Consider the following 16,162-nt stretch of genomic DNA (forward strand, 5'->3'; position numbering starts at 1 on the left):
ATATACCACTTTTCCCTAAAGTTTTATTTTGCATTGCTGCTTACTGACACATATTGCTTGTCACAGTGGTTTTTGCTCATTGTGAACAGGATGTTTGTCATTTTACTTAAACCCTTAGACTGGTTCTTTTTCCTTAAAACACTGTTAGCCAATGTAGGAGATATTTCCTTTTCAATGATTGATTTGATCATATTTCTCACTTTTATGACTGACCAAATCTCGACTGTTTGTTATGTTCAGGGAAGGTCTTGAAGATTTTGTGGCTCACACCAGTGCCTTTGGAAATACTAGACAATGACTTCTTATTTATTATAATAATTCAGTTTTCTAGGATTTACTCCTGGTTACTTTGATGAGATGAATAAGAAATTGATCCATATAGCTTATTCTGGGCTATCTTTGAATGCAAGAAGACTTCTATGAATCACATCTAATCAGATTTGTCACATTTCTATATCCTTTGCAGCTCGATTGAATTATCCTCTAGAGGACATTATGCAGGCTGGTATATGGACCTTCCCCAATAATTTATCTCATATTATTCACATGATCTGGTAGTATCTTCCTCTTAGGGACTACTTCCCTGTAGCTATCTTAACCACATTTATTAGATTATACAGAAGGGTGAGTATTTTCTTTACTGTATTTGTCTCTTCTTTACCCTTTAGGGTCCCTAACTGTTATTTCACAGGATCTCACTCTCTAGGGAGAGTTATCCAGACAGGTGTGCTTTAATTGAACCAATTCCTACTAGCAACCAATATTTCAATATAATTGATATAGGATGTAACAGGCTCTGTAGAAATGAGGTGTTCCATAAGACCATCAAGAGGCTGACCTAGTTGTGGTATTACTATTCTGTGCTGGACTGCCACTCGTGGACTATCATAAGTAAAGCATAAGGGGTTCCTGCCCATTCCTGTTCATTACTGGATTGAATAAATCATTGCTGGTTTGCTTTTAAAAAGTTAGGAAACTTGATTCATCTATTGGACTGTTTCTCAGAGCTCCCCAGTGTGTATTACCCCCCAGATTCCACTAGTGGAGCTAAGAAGTTGTTTTACCACATCTGGTTACCAGTTGCTGGGGTAGTGGACAGAGTTTTCCTCCAGAATGTGAATTTCTTTCACTGTTGTAGAAGAGGAGAAGAACCACCCTATGCAACAGCCTACTCATAATACTGTTTCATATTTGATGCTTGACTATCTGGTGGGGTTGAGTGTGGCCTTTCTTTATGATCAATATTGGTTCAGTACCTGTTCATGGAAGAGGGTCCATTGTTTCCTTGTAATTCCAAATGTAGAGTGGGTCCATCCTGGGTCCTTAGTTGAGCACAGTTTATTCCACATCATCCCTATAATCTCAGAGAAAAGAAAACTATATGTTGCTCACTAAGCTGGGCTTTGAAGTCAGGTTTTTTAATTCAAGAGTAGGTGAGTTCTGTTTCCTCAGGTTGAGTATAGCATACAGGATCATGTCATTTCAAGTCTGGAATGTTGCCTTTTGAGTTGTTTACATTGAGAAGATTTGTCCATTTCAGTATTGCTTCTCATCATGATTGTGGTGGCTTAGAACACATTGCTGTGTAGTTACAGATCAGGATCCACTTATAAATGTATACCTATATCTGTAATATTGCTCTCCAGTTGTCATACCCTCCAATGTGGGATATAAGGACCAAAAATACTTAATTCCCACCCCAAGTAATGGAACCTGGACTTTCTAGTTGAGGCTTGTCTATAGTAATGATCACCCATGATACAGTACTTAAGTTTTGGGTGAAGAGCATGCCTATTCTGGGTGTAGTGCAGCTCAACCACTAGGGTGCTAGGCTTTTATTCACATGTCCATGATATATGCAGATGCTTTCTATATGGATAATGCCCTCACTTTTCATTCCACTTTAACATTGTGGGATTATAGCTATAATGTGAGAGAAGGTAAATGATTTGAAAGTAAAAATTTTTAAATCAAAAATATATTTCTAATAATACCTTCACTCATACTTTCCTGCCCTTCCTCTCTCCACTGAGGTTGGAGACTGCATATTGTGTTGATCTTGAGAAAGTTGATAATATTATTTTAATGAAGTGCTTATATACAGTATTAGGATAGAGGGTGCATTGTGACAAATATCACCAAGGGAAATTAAGTGGTATATAAAAGACTGGAGCATGTTGGAAAAAATGAGACCAATGTTTAGATGGGCAAAGAAAGAAACCACTGCAGTCGAGTAATAACTGTAGTGTGAAGAGTGGTGGGGTAAATATTATTGGAATATACTTTGAATTTAAGAAAATGTTAACTTAATGGTAAACTTAAGTTGTTTTGTGGTTAGATGATTGACTTAAATGCCAGATGGATAAATTGTCATTTTTAACCAAATGAAACAGCCCAGTAAATCTACACTGAAATATTGAAATACTGTTTTATAAAACAAATCTGTTTAAAAAAAATTATTATTTGTAAACTGTCACAAATGATAAGTAAGGGCTGTGTAACAAATGTAAGTGCAATAACGTTTTTGGCTTAGATGCTTCACGAACACTTTAGAAGAGGGTCAGGTTACTTTTCTTTCTAGTTTTTGAGAAGCTGAAGAGGTGGTCAAATTTTTTCTCTTTCACTTCTTTGTATGATTGTTCAGACCCTGGTGTCTCCTTTTTCCTTTATGGCAAGTATGTTGTTACCTTGTTTGCAAAGCATCCTTCTTTTGAGGCAATCAGACTTGTCTTTTCCTGTCATAGAAGCCCCCTTCTTTTCAAGATGCATTTTTTTAATGGCACTTCCAGTCGTGGTTGTCTTTCCGTAGCTTCTCTGGCCTTTGGCCTTCAAAATCTCTCCAATGAGATGTAGACATCGTCTAATACCTTGTCATATTATTTACACCATACTGTGATTTCTTCAGTTGCTGGGCTTGTCTCTTTTCAAAAGGGAAGATTATTTCTACCAAAATTTATATTGTGTGGGACATGATAGATAGAAGGTGTTAAACCTGTATGCTCATGTTCACTTACTGTTGGTAGTGTGTGTGTGTGTATCAAAACACACAGTAGTGTCATGTGGCTAAAACAACCTTCTGCAGAACACACCAAGTGTTATCAACAGTAGTGGTAGTTTAGCACTGTTTCTTGAACTGTGATGTTTCAAATTATCACACATTTTCTGTGGATTTCCTCTACTGGACTCTTATTTCACACCAAATTTCAAAGCAAGCAATTAAGAAATACCTCAGGTATAACATTTCCAATTTTGATTGAGTTTCTTATTCTTTTTCTTCTTTCTTTGCACCAAAGGAATGGAAACTTTATTTAATAGAAAAATATACTAAATTTTTATAGATTTTTTTCCAATTTAGTACACTCATATATCTTTTCAATCTACAATTAAGAGTCTCATTTGATTTCAGTAAAATAAGCCTCACATGCAGAGTTATTCAACAATGTCCACTCAAATTTGATGAACATTTTTGTGCCTGTTTACACAAAAAGTCTCATGAGCAATGAGTCTAACATTTTTAGTATATCTATACCTAAAAGTAAAAATGGAATGTTTTTAGTTTCTTGTCATTTGGATTAAAGATTGCTAATTCAGAGCAGCAGAATTATGAGGTAAAAGGATGTGCAGATACATAGGTATTAGTTATGCCAAACAAACTAGATTAGCAGATTCTAATTCAAATTTTTTAAAAGAATTATATTGATGGATAGTAATTATTGATTATTTATTGCTAACATTCAGCATAGATTTACTAAATTTTATGAAATTATCCTTACTAAAAAGCATTTAGCATCATTTAATTGATGTTTGATACAGCTATACTAGGGGGTGATGACAAGGAATTGTTAATCTAAATTCAGTGGTATTGCTGTGAAGGAAGCTATTAGTTCTGTTTTAGGGAAAACTATCATCATATATTTCAAAGAATGTTGTTGGTTCCATGAAATGAAGGTCTGCTCTAAATAATAGGGTTATGATTCAGAAGCTAACTTGTAATACTGTTGGGTGTTGCTTAATTTCTTACTTTCTGTGGTTTGTTTGTGTTTTGAGACAAAAAATGATATCTAACCAAAATTATCTTAGGCTTAAAAAGAAGGCACAGTCAAAAAGTAATTGAGTGTGAGACTTAAAGGAATGAAATTAAAATTGACAGTCAAACTGGTAGCTACATTTAATATTGATAAGAATTTTACAGTAGATAATTATCTGTCATTTACCTTGGCTGCATATTTTGTTTTACCTGCCATCATGCCTCAAGTTAAACAGAAAATGCAACCTAGCTAATAAATTAATATTTGCTTTAATAATCTTATGAATACTATAAGTGTACCTACTAGTTTGTCTGCCAAGTTTGAGTTCATTCCTGCCTTCAAGTTGCACACTCAGTCATTTTTTTGCTCCACATGTTTCACACACACCTAAAGTGGTTTTGATAAGACAGAGAAATTGAGCTTTTCAAGTCATTTATACACACAAATTAAGAAGAAAAAAGTGTGGTTTCAAAACCATTTGAGGAGCTTCTTGCTATCCTAGTTTCAATAACCCGTTGCTCAGTCTTTCATGTGAGATTTTATATAGAAGATATTTCTTTTTAGTCCATGGCACTTCTCTGATTTTCTCTCATATATGATTTGGCCATTCTCAGTTTTTATCATATGACTTTTACTTCCTCATTACCTGCCAAGTGGAGTGGATCATATAGAAAGTTCCCCATCAGACTGGTTTAATTGCACCAGTATGAGACTGAATAGATGCATTCTTTCATGAAATGTAGGTTAGGGATTTATACCTATAGTCTTTTACAACACTAAGAACAGTGCAATATCTATTGTGACCAGCTGGGTAGTTGATTAATGTGTTTTGGAGTTGACATTTTCTGTACTTGAAAATATATTTAAGACGGTTACTCACCTCTTCACAGAGCTATAACCCTACCTGTCCACTTCCAGTGTGTTTCTTCTGTCTCATCAAGGATGAGATTTTGATACATAAAGCACTTAAGGAGAGTATTGTACATGGAGAATATGTCACCCACCTGTTGGTGGAGAAGCATATATAGTCTAATACTGATTGCATCATACACTGGAACAGGGCATGTTATTAGGAATTGGAGTGAGAGATTCTCTTAAAAGCTTCTCGCTAAACTTTTCTGACAATAGTATAAGGTATTAGCTACTTGTAGTGAGATGTTTGTTTAGAAAAGATATTCAAATGAGAAAAGAATGTTGACATTGCTTACTTTGTTTCTGAGACTGTTTACATTAATTATTTCTGCACTTTATATGATGGAATTTATTGCAACTTATTCTACATAGTACATGTATCACTAGCTATGTACATCTACAGTGTAATAGTTCTGTATTTAAATATAATTCTACATAGTACATGTATCACTAGCTATGTACGTCTACAGTGTAATAGTTCTGTATTTAAATATAATTCTACATAGTACATGTATCACTAGCTATGTACTACGTCTACAGTGTAATAGTTCTGTATTTTAACTATAATTCTACATAGTACATGTATCCTTAGCTATGTACGTCTACAGTGTAATAGTTCTGTATTTAAATATAATTCTACATAGTACATGTATCCTTAGCTATGTACGTCTACAGTGTAATAGTTCTGTATTTAAATATAATTCTACATAGTACATGTATCACTAGCTATGTAATAGCCTACAGTGTAATAGTTCTGTATTTTAACTATAATTCTACATAGTACATAGTACATGTATCCTTAGCTATGTAAATATAATTCTCACACAGCGTCTACAGTGTAATAGTTCTGTATTTAAATATAATTCTACATAGTACATGTATCCTTAGCTATGTAATAGTTCTGTATTTAAATATAATTCGTCTACAGTGTAATAGTTCTGTATTTAAATATAATTCTACATAGTACATGTATCCTTAGCTATGTACGTCTACAGTGTAATAGTTCTGTATTTAAATATAATTCTACACAGTACATGTATCATTAGCTATATACGTCTACAGTGTAATAGTTCTGTATTTTAACTATAATTCTACACAGTACATGTATCACTAGCTATGTACATCCACATTATAATAGTTCTGTATTTTAACTATTATTCTATGCAGTACATGTATCACTAGCTGTGTACATCCACAGTATAATAGTTCTGAATTTTAACTGTTATTCTGTACAGTACATGTGTTGCTAGCTATTTTTACATAAAGTATAATAATCTTATATCTTAAATGTTATTCTATACAATCTGTGTTGTACTAACTATTTCTGCACATAGTGAACATCAGTTAGAGATCAACAGTGAAGATAAAGAAACTTTTGCATGTGTGTGTGTGTGGAAGGTGAAACAGTTTGATTAATTAAGTGTATGGAATTAGATATTTCAGTATCTGAATATTTAATGTTATTTTGAAGAAACATGAGAAAAAATTTATTTTGATATATAGTAATTATTGTAGTTGAGTTAGAAATATATGCATACATTATGTATTTTTTTAAATGTTTTCTTCTTGTGGCTAGACATAACATTGAACCTGTGGTCAATCTTCACTTCAGTGGACAGGGGGTTAACAGTGGACTCATCACTATGGCTGTATCAAATGCTAGTGAAAGAGAATTGTCAAATTCATCAGTGAAACCTGGCAGTGCTCAGTGTTCAACCCAGAATCCACTTTTGCATAGGATGGAACAGGATGATGGTTCTGAAGTACTGGTGACAAGTTTTTCTGACCATTTTTTAAAAATGAAATTCATGTATTTTGTTTTAACTACAAATCTTGCATGACTACTGAACATTCAGTTTAACTACCTTCTTCAGTTTTTGTTATGTGATGCTAATTTGTATCTTTGTGTGATTTTAACTCTCTCTTAAAATTTTCTCTTTATCATGATACTTTGAGGTTTCAATTATCTACTGTGTATACTGGTGTGGAGTTGTTATAGTCCACTTCAGAACTATCACTTTTACTTCACTTGCAGTTGTGGATTTCATTTTATGCTGGACTTTTTGAATTTCTATATTATTTAAGATTTTGATTAAAATTCTTATTTATTCTCTACAAGTTACTGTATTATCTTTGGATTGTCTTCAGAATACAGTAGGTAATTGGATTTAATATGCCTAGGTTGTAAAATTTTATAGCCATTTAATAATTCTAACCAGGATTAGCAAATATTTGTACTTCTATCATGGTTTTAAGTGTCTAAGTGGGTTAATATTGTATGTAACCTTCCTTAGAGTCTATATTTAGCATGATCCAAATTTAAATAATTTAGGCTTTGAATCTTTGCAAGTCCAAGCTGAGCATATTCTAACTTCATCCAAACAGCTTAGGCCTAAAATTTAGAAGCTAAATTTTTGTGAATATGGGCTAATTATTATTATAATTCAGGGCACAGAGTTTTTGTAGTTTATGGCTCCTTTAACCAAATAAGATTGAAGGCTATAAAAATTATGCTCTGTCCCACTAATAACAACATTATAATGAGTAATTTACATTAAATTTTGTACTTCATGTAAGGATGGTAAATTAGAGAAGGGGTGATTGATGATGTTTTATTTACTACTAGCTGGGGTACCCATAACCAAGGTGGAAGTTATGTAACTTCATAGTAAATGAAAAGTTATCTTAGACATGAAAAGTTGTTTCCATTATATATAATTTAAAAACAAGCTCAAAATGCCCATAAATATTGCAGAACACAAAAGGTGAAACCGTTAATGTGCACGTATTTCCTCGTGGACCCAACAAACCTTCTTGCCAAATTTGGTAAAGATCCATCAAAGTAAAGTAGAGTTAAAAAACCATGCAAAAGCATCAGAAAAACTGGATAATGCAAAATTTAAAATTTTGTGTATTTCCTCATGGACCTAATGGAACCTCCTTATCAATTTTGGTGAAGTTTCATCTGCAGCCTGTGAAGTATTTACTTGGACATACAACAGTACTATTATATTTATATAGATGGCGCCAGTGCATTAGATCCATGTGTGATGTTTTCATGATGTCATATCTTCACCCTGAGAACTTATTTCATGATGTCATATCTTCACCCTAAGAATGGAGGGAAATAAAGTTCTCTGCAATGGGAAATGGAGATGAAACATGAAAATCATGATGCCTCTTGCTGATCTACATACACAGAGGATAAAAATTTCACAAAGTTGGGGTTGCACATTGAATAATATAAAGGTTTTTCCAGTATTATATAAGTTAGAGTTCTATTATAGTATGAATGGCTTATAAAATTAAATATTTCAACATTAGCACTTGGATTATTAGCTATGCTTTCATGCCAACTTTATTCAAATAGTATGTTAATAAATAGTTTACTTAACTTATGAATGTAACTCAATAAAACCACATGACATCTGGAAAAATAATATCTTTGTGGAAAAAGTTAATTCTTCAGATCTATGAGAGCTCCTCCTACCATAATCCCTCAAGACATGCTGTAGTGTTTCATTTCACTATACTCCAGTCACTAGTTGAATATTTATTCCTAATAATTCCTGGTACATGTTACTTCTTGATGGTGATTGCCTTTCAATTTATATTTAGGATTTTAATAATTTTTCATGGTCATAGACTGTGAAACTATTTGATGCTAGCCTGACCTTCTATCCTTGTCTCTGGATAAAGCCATTTCCTACTATGTATTTTCCTTTGATGACAATTACACACACATCATGAAATGTACAGAAGTTTCCTGTAGTAAGGGAAATTTTCAGTTATGTTTTTTCCTGGAGCTTTATAATCTTTTCCTATTCACATAAATCCTTCTTTTGTCAATTCTGGAGGCAATTTCTCACCCTTCATTATCATATCGGGTGAAACAGTTAATTGTAGCAGTAGAACCAAAGTTGATCACAGCACTGCAAGAGTGTCCATTAATAAATCCATGCACTCATTTATTGTTTTCAAAAAATGAACTTTTCAATTAATTTGGGAGAGATTTAGTATCCATAGCTGAACTTTTCTACACGAGGCCAGCTAGTTCCTGTTTTCTTGGTGTTTTATTAATACTTTGTTGTTCCTTTAACATATTTGAACTGTATTTCCTTCACTGTTGTTTCCTCACAGTTTAGGCTATAATAGACATGTTTCCCACATTTATAACAGTTCCCTTTTTCCAACATGCTTTGGGAGAAGATTTTATTTCTTACAGGCATTTTATTACAGTAGGTTTGTTTCATCCATTTTTTATCACTAGTTGCATAACTAGTACCTTTAATTCTTGTAGACTATCAGCAGGGAAAGTTATGTTTCAGTGCTGCTTGTTCTGATGGTTCTGTGACTTTAAAATGGTACCTCAAGTAGGTTATCTACAACTTTAATGATTTCATGTTCACTTCCATCTGCAGGTCTTCAACCTTTGTCATATCTTTATCTGTTATGGTATCTATAAATTAGTTATATGCCAGTGAATTAATAACTTCATGTTAAGCTTTTCCAAATCATCTGCAAGTTTGGCTGTGGTCTCTTCTTTCCTTCATTCCCTGTTCTGGAACATTGATTTGTATATTTCTTTTGGTGTGTCATTCTGAACTTGTTGGATAAAGTAGTTATTGATGCTTGATAGTTGTTAGGCTTGCAGAGGTAATCAAAACTGGTTCTTTGAAATTGGTAGTTAGATAAGTAACTTGTTTGCTGTTTTATCTACTTTCTCCATAAATTAGTTGATTCAATTTTTCTATTATATCATTTCTTCAGAAAGTTCGTTGACCTTATCTTCAGTAAGATTTAGTTTTGCTTTTCATTTTCTTCAAGTATGATGTTTTTTGTTTTGTTTTTTAACTACCCTCTTAAATTTCTGTTTCTTAGCTCTAGGACTAGTTTTAGCTTTCTATCTTGTTCTTTTGATTTGCATAGAAACCTAAAGATTGACCTAAGAGATAATACCTTGTCAGTGTTTGCTTTTCTTCACATAAAGTAGTAAAGCCATAAACGTTTTGTGGATTTTTAGCTCAAACAACCTAGGAGGATACATTTGTATATATCACAGTCAGATGAGTAGTCATGTAATATGAGAATAGCTTTTCCATGACAGTGATCAATATCTCACGCTTAATGAAGTTTGTTTATTAGTTGCTATTGTAAGTGCATTGAGAGAAGGAAATTGTTGAAGTTGTTCTTTGCTAGTGCTATGAAAATAACGTGGTGAACAATATTTGTGATCAAATGTAGTAACATTTTAAGATAATTTGTTTTTGTTTTGATTTAGTTTTTTCACTTTTTTGTTTATTAGATGGGTTCTTCCATTGAAGTTATCCACCCAAGGATTTGTGAAGTTTCTGAAAATCAAAGCATACAGAATCAGGGTATTTCAGATGTTGAAGACAAAAATACAGGCCATGAAGGCAATGGAAAATGGAGCAAAGATATTCAAATAGATTTGAAGCAATTGGATGAAAGAAATGAAGAAGAAGGTGGTACATCTGCTACTGAAGAGGGTTACAGTAATAGAGAAGAACATGATTACCTCCACAGTACAACTGAATCACCTACTGTCAGATCTGTAGTTGAAGTAGATTCACAAGATGATGAATTAGCATTCAGCAGAAATAATGAATGTACAGGTAAAACAACCATAGGTAGATTAGTTATGGAAGAATCAGAAACAGATAGAGTAATATCTGCTTCTATGTCATCCACAGAAGATGAAGAGAGAGAGATAAGCAGTAGACCTGAGGGTGAAAGTCACCAACAAGAGGAATATGATGATCCTCTGATGATGGAAGTAGAGAACTGGGATGTTGACACTAGCAGTGATGATGATGATGGACGAATTTCTTCACCACGAAGGTATTACAATTTATAAGTTCTCTATAATGTTTAAGCAAACTGTTAAGTTTTGCATTTGAATAGTAATGAAAGAGGTTTTCTAGAGTAGTTTTAATGTTTGAGAATTGTTGTGAAATTTTAAGCATATACAAAGTTTGTGTGTGTAAATAAATAAACTTCTTTATTGATTGTCGTAACTATTTTCATCCAGAATTACCATTGCTTAAACAAAATTATTAGGTGAAAAACAGGGTAAACATGTGGAAGAAACTAAGTTCTGTTGTCTTTTTAATGCTTCAAATTATGTACCATTGTAGATTTCTGGGATAAGAAAATTGTCAATTGAATGAGTAGATGTATTGTCATGAAATTGATATTTATAATAATATAGATGGAATAGTTGTAGTTTCTCTCTAAGCTCCAATTATGGCTAGTGCCTTTTGTTTTCATGCAAAAAAACTAGTTACAGACATGTCTGGATAAATTCAAGCTGATAGTGCACAAACATTATGCAGGTGACATACTTAGTTTCCAAACATTGGACATTTTAATAAATTTGGAGGTGACATAATTGAGGGGGTCACAAGGTTATTAGGCTTACTGATGAAGAGCAGAGTAAAAGACCATTTTTAAATAATTTAATTGTGTGAAAAGAAAAGAAGATACCTTTTGTTTGAACCTAGGTTTAAGATATTGTAATCTTGTCTGTATTTTTGTTTTTCAATGCAGTATAAAATTAACCCTCTTGCTGTGGGCAGGTTGAAGTGTGCATGTAAGAACTTTATGGAAAGTTACATTCAAAATTTAATTAAATTACTTTATTTTCATAGTATAAAAATAATAAACCTGACATAAAAACCATGGTTAATAATTCATCTTTTAATGTTATATAAGTTGTAAGTTCTTACCTTTATTAGGAAATATTTTTAAAAATCTTTAATTTCACTTTAGTATGTGAATTGTGACATTTGCATTAGAAGTATCCTCTCTTCTCTAATTTATAAAAGTAGTTAAATTTAAAAAATTAGAAACACTATAAATTATGTAAGATAAAGAAAAATAATAAAATAGTTTTTTTTTTTTTATGGTAAGCAGCTGGCTAGTGCTCATACATACATAATGCAATAGGGTAACATGACCTACGTGTTTGTCGAGGAATTTACAACTTATGTGGTGGAATTATAGTTAAACATGGTTCATATAGCAATGAAATAATAAACTGCAAGTAGAAACAGATTGTATTGTTACCTATTTTAAGTTAATTAGGATAAACAAGTCCAGTTTGCTGTTACATTTAAATTAATTAGGATAAACAAGTCCAGTTTGCTGTTACATTTAAATTAATTAGGATAAACAAGTCCAGTTTGCTGTTACATTTAAATTAATTAGGATAAACAAGTCCAGTTTGCTGTTACATTTAAATTAATTAGGATAAACAAGTCCAGTTTGCTGTTACATTTAAATTAATTAGGATAAACAAGTCCAGTTTGCTGTTACATTTAAATTAATTAGGATAAACAAGTCCAGTTTGCTGTTACATTTAAATTAATTAGGATAAACAAGTCCAGTTTGCTGTTACATTTAAGTTAATTAGGATAAACAAGTCCAGTTTGCTGTTACAAATTGAAGTTAATTAGGATAAACAAGTCCAGTTTGCTGTTACAAATTGAAGTTAATTAGGATAAACAAGTCCAGTTTGCTGTTACAAATTGAAGTTAATTAGGATAAACAAGTCCAGTTTGCTGTTACAAATTGAAGTTAATTAGGATAAACAAGTCCAGTTTGCTGTTACAAATTCAAGTTATTCTAGAAAAGAGAATGGTGTAACTTAGATTTATAGTTGTGATGAGGTTGGTTGATTTGACCCATGTATAAAGTTAGAAAAATTAAAGAAAACAAAAAACACAGTTTCACTGAAAAAATGTGGAATTTATATAAAATAGGAGATTTTAGGGATTATGCAAATGCAAGTTGACAGTTTTCAGATGAAGAAAAATAATTTTAATCTTAACATGAAAATAATTTGACTCCATATATTCATGGAAAAAGTTTTGTTAAAAATTCGTGAAAAATTCTGATTTTATGTTTATAAAGGACTTGAAGTGCTTACAGAAATTTTGCAAAGATTTCATGACGATACACACAACTTGTTAAATATTATAGTGTGGATACTAAAGGTCAACTTGAGGTCAAGATGTAGGTTAAAATGATTGAACTATGAGTGAGAGAATTAACTTAGTACAGATGTTTCCTACCAAGTGTCTCTCACATTTGAAGGTTTTTATATTCAGCCTCAACAGTTCAAGCATGTGTCACAAGTCAGTGCCTTCTTGGTGCATTTTAATGATTCTGTAATTCATAGTTACTTTATTAAAGTTACCATCTCCTTCTAATGATAGTAATACAAGACTCTCAAGTATAATTAAGAAAAATATTCAGATTTCATCTTCATTTGAGAAAAATTTTCACATTAAAAGACTGCATTCTGAAGCGACTGGTGTCAACTATGATTTATATATTTTAGTGTGTCTGTTGCTTTGCAACATACATAGGCAATGTGAAGTACCACCTGACTTGTGGAAAATGTACTTTTCAGATGCACAAAGAATAAATCAAACTTGGCATAAAGCAACCCTATGGTCATGGCACAAAAACTTTTACTTTACTACGTCAGTTTCCTTATTGTTAGATGAATTGAGTATATTACAGGTAAGATAACAAAAAATGCAACCAGAATGGCAAAAAGTTAAGGTTGAAGGTTGAGAATAAACACACATTTTGCATGACAGGTAAATACAACAAAAGATGTTCACACTTTTAATTCTGTAGCAGACAAAATTCTGAAAAAAGAAATTCATATATCTTTAAACCTTTACAGATTTGATCCATACTAAATTATTATCAACAAGTCAGTTAGTTGTCAGGCTAATGCAATGTTTGGGTTCCTGAAACATAAACGTGTTTTGTTTTTTTTTCACTTGTAAAACAAATTCATTGATCACAGGAGTCGAGATATTCCTAAACGAATACTTCAGTCTGTTGATGATGAGCTTCGACTTCAGCGGGAAGAAGATGAACTGGATAAAACTGAGATGATGAATGTACCTCAGCCTGCTGTCAAACAAAGGTTTATTGGACATAGGAATGCTCGTACCATGGTGAGCATTTCAAGAAATCTGTATTTGTGTAAGAAAAAATATACTTAGTCTACTCCTGAATTAACAGCTTATTTGCAGATATCTATAGCATAATTAAATTTCTGGTTTTCTAGAACATTTCACAGATTATATTTTTATTGGATAAGTAGGTATTGTGTAAGGTTATTCACAAATCTAATAATAGTAATTATTATTACTGTTATTATTACTAATTATTTATTGCAGTAAATCTTTACTGCAAGAGGTAAAGAAAACTATAATGTGTTTTTATTTTCTCACTACTTACCATGGTTGGTTTGAACAGGATAATACAGTGTTGTTTCTCTTGACAGATTACTGCTTTTATCTTTTAAAAGTAATCTAGTCCCATAGATCTTAGAGACATAATGTATAGTGTTGTTTTCTTTTTATTCATTTAAAGGCTATCCTAATCCCTTAAACCTTGGAGAGAGAGGATGATACAATATTGTTTCTTCTGACACATTAGCACTTTTTTTTTCATCTTTTAAAAGTACATCAGTTTTTTTAAACTTTGGAAACAAAATAGTACAATGTTCTTTCATTTAGTAGATTACTACCTTTTTCTCTTTAAAGAGTACCATAATTCTTTAACTCTCTCAACAGAGGCTTGATCAAGTTGACAGACCTTGTGATCTCTCTGTGCTCATTTGAAGTTTTTATAGATTTAATACTTCTAACTATCAGTATTATGCACATATCTTTACAAAATGTGGCAGACTTTCAGTTTATATTACAAGTCTTATCATATATAAAAAAAATCATATTTTTTAGTGAAGTACTTTTAATGAACTAAAATAAAGATTTGTCCATGAATATGTTGAGTGTTTATTTTGGATTGTCCATGTGCAAAGTAATTTTCATACTAAGATTAAAAATACTTTTCCTCATCTCAGAAATCTTAAATTTCATTTGTGTAGTTCCTAAAACCTCCTAAATACATTTCAAATGTTTTTTTTTTCTAACTGAAACTTTATCTGTTATATTCTCTACCCTGTCTCTGTAGAGGATCAGTCAATATTATTAACCTCATTACCACTAAAAAAGTATCTAAATAAATCTAAATTACTCTCTTTTGTTTGTAGAATGACTTCATGTTGTAACATGAAACTACATTATTTTATTTTAATTACCTTTAAGCTTGTAACAGTATATATCTATTTATAATTAAATTTTACTGCTTTATTGCCATTTTGATTACCCTGTGAACTAGGTATAACTACTATGTAAACCATTATAAGTTATAAATCACTTGGGGTATGTGCAACTCACCAATCAAATTTTGTTATCCACAAGCTACTATGTGCATGCCTTTTATAAAGACAGAAACAGTAAATAAACTATTTAATCAATCTTTTTTTTATGCTGTCAGTTGTCAATGACAGTTAACCCTATTTTTTATAATAGTTGTAGTATTGCACTAAAGAATTTTTATTTAATTAAATATTGCATAAGAACATAAACTACTTGCAAAAAGTATACAATTTTCCCTAACTTGCAAAATTTTCTGGCTTTCTAACTATGTGACAAGAGCTGTTACAAATTTATCCAAGCTAGTTGTTAACCTTCTCACAAGAATGAACAGTGTATTATAAGTAAAACTGATGCTTATCTGTTTAGAATACAGCATTGTACAGTATATCATTTGATGTATGAAAACTGACTTGTGCAGTAACTTTCAACTGGTTATTTGTAGTGTATATAATTAAACTTGAGAGAACTATTGACAAAGCATGAAAGGGAGGGTGTGACAGGTGGGTGTGGCAGGAGGGGTTTGATTTTCTATTTGATGGCTCTGTAACAAAAGAAGATGAAGGCTAGGAAAATTATGATTTGTGTGAGTGCTGATAATGTTATAATGATTAACTTACCTTAAATTTTATACTTATTAGAGGGGTGGTGAATAAATTAAGGAAGAGGGATACCTAGAGAAAAAAATTTCATTTCTCACATAAGGAAATATATAGGATCTTTTGTAAATATTGTCTGTTGAATTAAGAACTTAAAAACTTATAACTATTAAAATATGGATTATAAGCTAAGATTTTATGCTATACTAAGTAGTATAAACTAAACAAAAAGTAGTTTAGTAAACTTTGGAATATAAGACTGAAATTTTGTGTCATGTGCGGTAACTGATATACAGGGCAAGAGGGTTAAATCTTGGAGACAGAATAATAGTGTTCTTTCTCCTAGCAGATTACT

At 31.8% G+C, this 16,162-nt stretch overlaps 1 protein-coding gene across 7 annotated transcripts in view; it reads left to right on the plus strand.

Annotated features, from left to right (window-relative positions):
* Positions 1-16,162, plus strand: part of LOC143258428 (DDB1- and CUL4-associated factor 6-like) — a 126,648-nt gene that overhangs the window by 79,249 nt on the left and 31,237 nt on the right. For 2 of the 7 annotated variants that reach the window (XM_076517349.1, XM_076517348.1), the window contains exons 12-14: positions 6,517-6,709; positions 10,246-10,802; positions 13,786-13,939. In XM_076517349.1, the coding sequence (XP_076373464.1) occupies positions 6,517-6,709; positions 10,246-10,802; positions 13,786-13,939 (904 nt within the window). The remainder of the gene's footprint in view (positions 1-6,516; positions 6,710-10,245; positions 10,803-13,785; positions 13,940-16,162) is intronic. The other 5 variants (XM_076517351.1, XM_076517350.1, XM_076517354.1 and 2 more) reach the window with 3 other exon arrangements.

Source organism: Tachypleus tridentatus, chromosome 8 (assembly GCF_004210375.1).
Source record: "Tachypleus tridentatus isolate NWPU-2018 chromosome 8, ASM421037v1, whole genome shotgun sequence".
NCBI lineage: Eukaryota > Metazoa > Arthropoda > Merostomata > Xiphosura > Limulidae > Tachypleus > Tachypleus tridentatus.